The sequence below is a fragment of the Lactuca sativa genome, chromosome 4, assembly GCF_002870075.4.
Source record: "Lactuca sativa cultivar Salinas chromosome 4, Lsat_Salinas_v11, whole genome shotgun sequence".
NCBI lineage: Eukaryota > Viridiplantae > Streptophyta > Magnoliopsida > Asterales > Asteraceae > Lactuca > Lactuca sativa.
Window position 1 is genome coordinate 54203807 of NC_056626.2, and position 10110 is coordinate 54213916.

Below are 10110 nucleotides of genomic sequence, written 5' to 3' on the forward strand. Positions count from 1 at the left end.
TTCCTAACCTTAAGAGCTTGAATGGTCTAAACATAGTTGGGTAGAATAGAAGCTTGAAATTATGCTCTAGGAAGTGAACCAGAAACTCTTATTAGATTTTTAGACTATAGATATATGACCGAGTAGTTGACCAGAACTTACTACCAGTAGCAAAGGTAACATATGGAAGAACACAAAAATAATTCTATGAGAATATTGCACACCACGTGTTTGTAGAAATGCCTGAAAGAGAACTTGATGTTCAAATTCTTGAAGAACACAAAAGTAATTTATGAGTTCGTTATTTGTGTTACTTGATTTTAAAATGTAGTATGAGCTCTCTTAGAATTACTAAAATTTGTTATATTTTTGTTGTATAAAAGAATTCTCTCATAGTTTTATTCTTACATAATTCAATTTCATGACAGTTATTCTCATACAATGAATGAAGTACATGATGATCAATGGCACGAAGGTTGGATGAATGTGTGTGGGATAGACATGAACAATCCTCAATGGTAACCATTCTTCCATAAAAATGCACTACTCATTGTCATATTATGTTAGATTAATTTATAATAGAATGATAACAGTATATGTAATATTATATTCCAATAGAATAATCTACATATTATATTTGTTTGTTATTAGGGAGTGTTTCGTTATTATAGAATAAAATATAAAGTTTTTTATTTTTTCAAGGATGTGATAGAAATTTTTTAACTTGTATCTAAGAATTTGTTTATTCTGCGAGAAGTAAGACTATTTATTAGTTTATGGATTGCATTTTCATAGAATATCATTATAAAAAGAATGTCATTCTGTCAGAATAAAACCGGGTATGATTAAAAATTATGTTAGAATTATTTAAACTAAATTAATTTTAAAAAAATCAGAATTCAAAAATTAAGATAATCAAAGATCCATTAAAATCTGTAAATTTCTTTTTTTAAATTTGGGTTTCCTAATTTTAAGGCAATGCAAATGTACAATATTACCCTTCTTTTAATTAAATGACATTATTCTATTTTTTTTATTTAATAATATAGGTAAATCACTTTTTTAAAATAAATAAAATGATTGGCCCACATTGATGCATACAATAACATAACAATTAGTTAAAATAGAATAACCTAAGCCTATATATAGGCTTAGGTTATTCTATTCAAAATAATTATTGTGTTATTGTATTCATAAATGCGGACCAACCAAATTTATTTATTTATAGGAAGTGATTAATATATATTATTGAATTAAATATAATTGAAAATTATCATCTTAATTAATTACAAGGGTAATTTAGTCAATTAATATATATTTAATAAAAGAAAATTGTATTTTTTAAGAGATCATAGATTCTATTAATTTTAAAAATCCGATTTTACGAATTATAATTCTTTTAATTCGGACTTTCTGACAGAATATGTTTATGAGTATATTGAAAAATAAAAATATTCTAGAACCATAAACAATAAAAATATTTTTAAACCTATTTCATGATCATGAATTTAAAAACTTCTTGTAGAATAATAAATTCTTGAACAATCAATTGAATAATAAAAACAAAAAATACATTATTTCTTATAGAATACGGGTAACAATTATTAATAATTACATTTATTGTTAAAGAATAAAACTAAAAAACTTTCAAAACGGGAAAGAAAACATCAAAATCTAATAACGACTAATACATTCTAAAAGAATAATGTGGTCTGTTTCCATTTTGTGGTCCGTTCTTCAAGCATCAACTTCTATGATTCCAATAGAATTGAAATTCATGACTCCATTCAAACAGAATTTGAATGGGTGATTCCATTCTAATAGAATTGGAATCTCACCAATATCATCCATTGAATCATCTACATAAACATACTTGATACCTTTTCAGAATTCAACTTTGTCAAGATCATGCACTGTCCACATAAATGAAGTGTTAAATCAGTGAAAAAAAATTGAAATATGAATCAATTCATAAAATGCAGCAAAAAAACTGCTCATTCTGATTCATTCATTTGACAAAGCCCTAAAAATATAGGAATCAAACACAAAAAATTTAAATTCAAAATAAAATTACAATCATGGATGGTAAAAAAGCGAGTGAAAATATAGAAAATGAAAGAATAAATTTTTTATTCCTGATGGATTTACCTTTCCATTCACTTTGATGATCCCGCACCTCTATATGTTTATGTTCCTTTCATCTAAGGAGTCCAAACGAAACAACCATGGCAACAAGGAGGTAAGGGTTCTTCCAAGGAGGCATTGTTAGCAAACTGTTGTCTTCAGAATAGGGCATTTAGGGAATTAAACATCTCGATGGCCACCAACACCGAAAGGGACAAAGTCATTGCTTTGACCTTTCCGGTGGTGAAATAGTTGCAGGGGTTTGAGAAAGCCATGACTCGGTTGCCGCTGACAGAAAATGGTGCGACTGAAAAATCATGCCAAGAAGAACAGTCTCCCCAATTATGAGCTGAGATACCGAAACAAGCGTATGCCCGTCCTCTCCTATTAGATCGACACCCAGTAAGGAGGCTAGTGTGTACCACACAACAAACACACCAATAGTTGCAATCCCGACAATAAACCAATCACCAATTAGCGAAACAGAACCCATCACTGGATTTATGAGGTAGTTTCCTCATGATATCAACATCAGCTAGGTTAAATCCAAGTGCAGTAGCAGGCGGACCATCCATAACCAGGTTCACCCATAGAAGCTGCACAAAGAACATGCATTACGGTATCCCCACCGTAGCACTCAAGAAAATCGATATAACCTCCCCAACATTCGATGAAATCATGTACCTGATTAAGTGACTTCAGGGCCCACATTTATGCCCGATTTCTTTACAAATGGCCTCTGTGGTTGACTTATAGTCTCTGGTTATCACCAACACTTTTATTCTCGCTCCATGACACTCTTCAATAGCAGAATCAACCTCATCACGAGGTGGATCCTAAATTGCAGACAAATTCTTCTTCCGCGGAGCCAATGCCACCGACGCCCCACCTGTCGTCGGACCCTCTTCAGGTCTCAACCCTCGCTCTCTCTTCTGTTCCTATCGAGCGAAGCCTTCGAAGATTCACTTAACCGCTGCTGCTACTCATATCCCTTTTCCTTTGCAGATCGGCCAACATTTGGTTTTAGATAAAGAGGGGAACGAGATTTAAACGGAAGGGATTAGGTTAAAATCAATACCATGATTATAGGGATTAATTTTGGAAGTTACTAAACAAATTACTAAATTACCCTTATTTGTTTATTTAATTTTTTATTTAATTTTGATTGGCCCACATTTATGCATACAATAACATAATACTTACTTAAAATACCTGAACCTATCTCTCTCTCTCTCTCTCTCTCTCTCTCTCTATATATATATATATATATATATATATATATATATATATATGTTATACTATTATTTATTTTTATATACGTATATAACTTTACATGAGGTTTTGTTAAGACGTAGCGTCAGATACAAGCTTTTAAACCATGGTGTTGTTTGGTTCGCAGAATGTTGCTGAAGGAATCTGATTTGAAATTGGAAAAGGCATCTGTCAAGAATTTGAATCCAGTTCCATATGTTGTTTGGTTGGCAGGAAATGGAATTGGAATTAATTCCAAAATCTGTTTGGTTCGCAAGAAATGGAATTGGAATTCATGTAAAATGACATAATTACCCTTTTTCCTGTTTTGCTTAATTTTACCTTGTTTTCTAACTTATATGTAAAAATACATTATGAAAATTATAAAAACAGTAAAATTTCGCCGGTGGTGGTAGTGGTGGAGGGGGCAGTAGCGGTGGTGGCGGTGATGGTGGTTGCAACGGTGGTGGTGACATTGATTGTGGAGGCAGAAGTGGTGGTGATGGTGGCAGTGTCAGCTGGTGATGACAATGATGGTGGTGATGGTGCTGGTAGTGGCAGTGGCGGCTGGTGGCGGTGGCGATAGTGGTAGCGGCAATGGTGGCAACATTGGTAGTGGTGGTGATAGTGTTATTAGTGGTGGTGGTGGCGGCAGTGGTGGTGGGTGATGACATTGGTAGTGGTGGTGGGGAATGGTAGCGGTGGTGGTGGCGACAATGGTGGCGGTGGCGGTGGTGGTGGTGGTGTTGGGCGAAGGAGGCGGCAACAGTGGTAATGACGATGATGGTAATGGTGGTGGCATCGCTGGCAGTGACTGTGGGTGGCAGCGATGGTGATGGTGGGTGGTGGTGGCGACGACAGTGGTGGTGAGTGGTGGTCATGGCGGTGGTAGTGGTGGTCGGTGGCAGTGGCGGCAGTGGTGGCAACAACGACAGTGGTAGTGGTCGGCAGCGGTGGTGGTGGTGGTGGGTGGTGGGCGGCAGCGATGGTGGTGGCGGTGGTAGCAACGATGGTGGTGGTGGTCAGTGATAGTGGTGGGGGGGGTTTTCTGATAAGTTAAGGGGTATTTGTAATCTTCCACTTTCCTTGATGAGAAGGAATGTTTTCCATCCAACTTTGTAAGTAATTCACTTTCCTCCATATAGTGGAAAATTTATTTCATTTAGGAATCCTTTTCCCTCTCTAAGTCCAACCAAACGCATGAATTCGAGGGAATTGGATTCATTTTCCCTCGAATTACATTCCTTTTCTGCCAACCAAACACACCCTAAGAGTCTTTACTTTTTATCTCATTTTACTATTACTATCGTTATCTTGCTTGCATTTGTGGTTTAAGGCTGCTAAGCCTAACGTCACGTTAATTTATACAAATGTGTTTGTTGCGTTTCTTATTTAATAGAAAGTCCAAACAAAATTTAAAACGGGAAATATATTATAATTCTTCAATTATAAAAAGACTATAAATACTCACAACTTGACATTTATTATAAAACCATGAATTACTATATCTCACATCATCAATACAGGTGATCCACAATGGTGACGAAGTTGGTTTTAATTTTTATGAAGTTTATAAAATATTTTAATACAGAATAATTAACTAAAAAACAATGGAAAAACTTATACTCACTATACCCGACTACTATAGTGATTTACAGCCTAATTTGTTAATTTACGTATATATATAAAGATAGTATTTTATATCCCACAAGAACTTGAATAACAATAGATTCTCAACATATAAGAAAAAAAAACTGAAAGATTTTGTAAGACACCTAGAAAACAATATATATTTTTCCAAGATAAATGATATGCTTCATATCAGTTAATATACTTAATATTTATTTTATTTTCAACTACAAAAAATTTCAATTTTCTTGGGTATCTTGTCATAAGATCAAACTAATAATAAGTTTTGGACTTTTTTAGAAAACTAGCTATTAGTTGGTAGATGAAAGTTTAAATTGTAATTTTTATTTATTTATATAAAGATATTTAGTAGAACTAATTGTTAGCTTTTAAATATATAAAACTAAATAAAATTTAAAAATTAAAAGCTTTCAAAAACTATTTTTTTATATGTAAGATTTTATTAAAAATAAAAGAAAAAATCTCATGGTCTTCAAGGAAACTTTTTTTTTTCATGTTTTAAAACAAAAAGCTAAAATGCCCAAAAATTCTGAAAAGCTACATGTCAAACATCCCTTCCAATAATGAATTTAATATATGATAAATTAAATTGCTTCTTATTTTTTATAGTTATAAATATTTTTATCCATTAAAATTATGACATATGTCATTATTTTATATTTTTTTACTATCTCATTAAAAATACATTAGAAATATATCAAATAAAATTAAATTGAATTGTAAAATAATAATACGTGTCATAATGTTAATGATATATAGACATGAAAGATAAAATACAATTTAATTTTTTTATTATTAACTAAAGATTGTATATATATTTTTTTTCAAAACACTTTAGTATGTTGGTACTTGGTATAAAGATATTATAATATATCTGTATTTTGTTGGTCATTATGACATTTGAACCAAGTATTTAAATATATAATTTAATAATTAAAATAATACCCATAATAGAAATAAATATGTTCATACATACAAAAAGGTAAACGCCTATATATATGACCCTGCTCTTAAAGAATCTTCCATTGCTATTGTGCTCCATTTCTCTCACTCATTTCTCCCAAATCAAAAACATAAAGGTAATGCCTCTCTCTCTCTCTAAAATCCGTTAGTCTCTCTCTAGAAACACACAAATAAATGTACTGATTCACAGCTGTTTATATTCCACTGTGTGTTTCTGTGTGCATATTTTTGTAGAAACAGCCAAATTAAGTTTCTTTGATTTCTTCTTATTATAATGATTGTCGTTGTTTCTCTCACTTCAAGACCAACACTTTATTCGATATCATTATATCAATCTGATTATTTTCAACTGGGTATCTGTTTTTCATCTGAGTCGAACACACATCATCATCATCATCTTCCATTCTTAATTGGTTATGTTATGTGTTTTGGGTGACTCTGTTTTTCATTTCAATAGTATTGAAATCAGCGAAATTTTGGAACACTCCCAAGTGTTTGTTTCTTGTTTTTCATCTGAATCCACTGAATTCAATACACGATCATCATCATCGACCATTTGTGAATCTTTAATGCTATATGTGTTTCTTGACGATTTGGGTGTCTCTGTTTTGATCACGAATCGAAAAAAAATCAGTTCTATCACGATTCTACTGTATATTGTATTTGTTTCTTGATGAATTGGGTGCGTGTTTTCATTTAAACCAAACAGAAATTATTGTGTTTTTGCATATTAATCCTGAATCTCTCTGTCTTTCTTGACCCCTTTTGAAGATCCGATTCCTGATTTTAAAAATCATAAGTTTTTTTGTTTTTGTCTGCAAACAATGATGTTAATGTATTTAACTGTAGATATCAATTAAAAATCATTTGTTTCACCTTACATTTACGAGGTTCGTTGAATTCAAAAGTCTTTAAAAACTATCATTGATTTACTGTTTTACATTATTCTTATTAATAATATTTAATTTTTCAGGTTTTTCTTTCTTAAAATCGAAATGAACAATTAGAAACTTAAGGTCTATTTCAATTTCAATTTTTCACCGTTAAAAATGATTTAAATGATATGCATAATTCATCAGAAAAAAAAAATCGTACTTTGTTCTTTCTAAAATAAATAAGATAAAAATGTTTCTTTATTCCTTCGTATTTAGACTTTAAGTTTTTCTCTTTTTATTTGTGAATTAGAAATTGTGACAGCATATTTTCAATATTTTTCTATTTATTTATGTGCAAATTGTTTCTTAAAACAGTGTTTTTCATAAGATTTTGTATCTTGTCTCCTTCATATACTCTTTAAATAATGTATAACTCCAAACCATTAATGGTCCTACACGCATTTTTCTCGTTGAAACAAACCCCACAAAATAAAATAAAAATCACGATAATTCCAGGTAACTTTTATGTTGACTTTACAGTCAAATTGCATTATTTGAAATGTGACATCTCGCAAAAACTCTTGTTCCTTCAATGTATTCTTGTTATTCTCTCATTTTCATTTTTATGGTGATTCCATTCCACTACTTTCCCTCATCTTGCTTCAAACTTTGTCTTTAATACGATGCAACCTCTTCATTGCAGGATCAAGAACATGGAGAAAAGATTTGATTCAGAAATAGTTATTCAAGAATTTGAGTCTTTAACGAAAGATGCAAAAAGGGTTCAAATTGAAACGTTAAAGAAAATCTTGACAGAAAATGGCGAAGCAGAGTATCTCAAAAAATGGAATCTTGATGGCAGATTTGATCCTCAAAGCTACAGTTCTTGTGTTCCTGTTGTTACGCACCAAGATCTTGACCCTTATATTCAAAAAATCGCCGATGGTGTATCTTACCCAGTGCTCACCGGAAAACCCATCACCACCATTACGCTAAGGTCCATATCTACTCCGGTGACCGGAGATTGTATTTCGTTTTCCGGTGAACTGATAATTTACTGACTGTTTGTTTATGTTAATTTCTAGTTCTGGGACTACTCAAGGGAAACCGAAATTTGTACCTTACAACGACGAACTGACTGAAACAACAATGCAGATTTATCGGACTTCTTTCGCGTTTAGAAACAGGTATTCCGGTGAATCAATAATCATCCTAAATCCTAATAAAACGATTTGTATCTCATGTTCGTCTTTTCTTATTGTCTTTTAGAGCATTCCCAATCGAAAACGGAAAAGCTTTGAGTTTAATCTTTGGAAGCAAGCAATTCACGACCAAAGGTGGCTTACTCGCCGGAACGGCGACTACAAATGTATACCGGAGCCCACAGTTCAAGAAAACGATGCAGGCCATGCAAACCCCATCTTGTAGCCCAGACGAAGTAATCTTCGGGTCTGATTTCCATCAATCTTTATACTGCCATCTCCTTTGTGGACTCATATTCCATGAAGAAATTCAAATCATATCCTCCACTTTTGCACATAGCATCGTTCACTCCTTCAGAACCTTCGAACTGGTTTGGGAAGAACTCTGTTCCGATATCAGAACAGGAGTTCTTTCGGCCAGAATCACGGATCCATCGGTGAGAACCGCTATGTCCAAGGTTCTGACCGCAAACCCTGATCTGGCCGACAAAATTTACAAAAAGTGTCAGGAATTAACCAACTGGAATGGGTTAATTCCTGAAATGTTCCCTAACTGTAAGTACATATATGGGATCATGACCGGGTCAATGGAGCCGTATTTGAAAAAACTACGACACTATGCAGGTAAAGTAAGGTTGTTAAGCTCGGATTACGGGTCATCGGAAGGGTGGATTGGAGCAAATGTAAACCCTAATTTGCCACCCGAGATGACAACTTACGCTGTCCTCCCTAATATCGGGTATTTCGAATTCTTACCCTTGACAGAGATCGATCCAGTTGGTCAACCCAAACTAGTTGGGTTGACCGATGTCCAGATCGGTGAAGAGTACGAGGTTGTGGTCACCAATTTTGCGGGTTTGTATCGATATCGGCTCGGGGATGTGGTTAAGGTTATCGGGTTCCATAACTCAACTCCTGAGCTCCAATTTGTTTGTAGAAGAAATCTCATGCTTACAATCAACATCGATAAAAACACCGAGAAAGATCTACAGTTAGCCGTTGAAGCAGCTGCCAAAATCTTAACCGCTGAAAAACTTGAAGTGGTTGACTTTACAAGCCATGTTGATCTTGCATCTGACCCGGGCCATTATGTTATCTTTTGGGAAGTTAGTGGGGAAGCGAGTGATGCTGTTTTGAAAGAATGTTGTAATTGTTTGGATAAGTCGTTTGTTGATGCGGGTTATGTGAGTTCACGAAAAGTGAAGGCAATCGGACCTTTAGAGCTTCGGGTTTTAAGAAGGGGAACCTTCCAAAAGATTCTGGATCATTATGTTGGGTTAGGATCTGCGTTAAATCAGTTCAAGACACCGAGGTGTGTGGGACCGGCTAACCAAACTGTGTTGCAAATACTTTGCAACAATGTTGTGAAGAGTTACATTAGTAGTAGTTTTGGTTAAGGTAGTTTATTTTGGTTTGTTGTAGTTTGGATTGGATTCGTTGAGGGCTTGAAATAATAATATATATATGTTGTGCAGAATATGTCTTTTTTACATTTTATAGTTGATTTATTTAAAGTTTTTAATTTGCTTATGTTATTTTCTATTTATTTGGTATGGTTTTATGATTTTTATCACTTTTAGGTATCAATGTAATTGATGTGAATCGTATCGATATGATGCGATAAACCAATTCGGTTAGTTGAAAATGTGAACAGATCATCTCCATGAAATTCAAATTGCCATCCATATATGTTAGAATGATGATAAGAAACTACCTATAAAAACTAAAATATGTAATTTTTTTAGAAGACATCAAATATTATATTAAAAAGCTAGCAAAATTCAATTTTAAACATTTTGATGTAATAGTTCCGGTTTTTCACTAGCTTCTTGCTAGTGTTGTTTTTAATGCAATTCAGCCGTTTCAAAAAAGTGAAAAAATAAAAATAGCAAGACGGTATAGAAGAACAATTAAACCGAGATGACATTCATAGGATTATGCATCTAACCAATCCATTTGATAGCAAACCTACTATTTCTATACACAAACTAATCAAATGAATAATCAACAATACGCTCAACTATCATATTCATCTTAATTTTTCTTTTTTCAAACACAATGTTATT

General features: G+C 33.2%; 1 protein-coding gene across 2 annotated transcripts; it reads left to right on the plus strand.

Moving 5' to 3' along the window:
• Positions 1-6001: 6001 nt before the first annotated feature.
• Positions 6002-9521, plus strand: LOC111876787 (jasmonoyl--L-amino acid synthetase JAR6). Of its 2 annotated transcripts, XM_023873366.3 has the most exons (4): positions 6002-6083; positions 7546-7839; positions 7928-8029; positions 8112-9521. In XM_023873366.3, exons 2-4 carry the CDS (start codon positions 7556-7558, stop codon positions 9439-9441), a joined length of 1716 nt encoding a protein of 571 aa, XP_023729134.1. In that variant the 5' UTR covers positions 6002-6083; positions 7546-7555; the 3' UTR covers positions 9442-9521. The 2 variants fall into 2 exon arrangements, with proteins under 2 accessions (XP_023729134.1, XP_023729133.1); XM_023873365.3 differs by lacking the exon at positions 6002-6083 and having other exon boundaries at positions 7228-7839.
• The last annotated feature ends 589 nt before the right edge of the window (positions 9522-10110 follow it).

Coding starts and splice junctions, on each gene's coding strand:
- LOC111876787 (XM_023873365.3), top strand. CDS start 7,526: ATGCAACCTCTTCATTGCAGGATCAAGAACATGGAGAAAAGATTTGAT. Junction 7,840..7,927: donor ATCACCACCATTACGCTAAG/GTCCATATCTAC, acceptor GTTAATTTCTAG/TTCTGGGACTACTCAAGGGA. Junction 8,030..8,111: donor TCTTTCGCGTTTAGAAACAG/GTATTCCGGTGA, acceptor ATTGTCTTTTAG/AGCATTCCCAATCGAAAACG.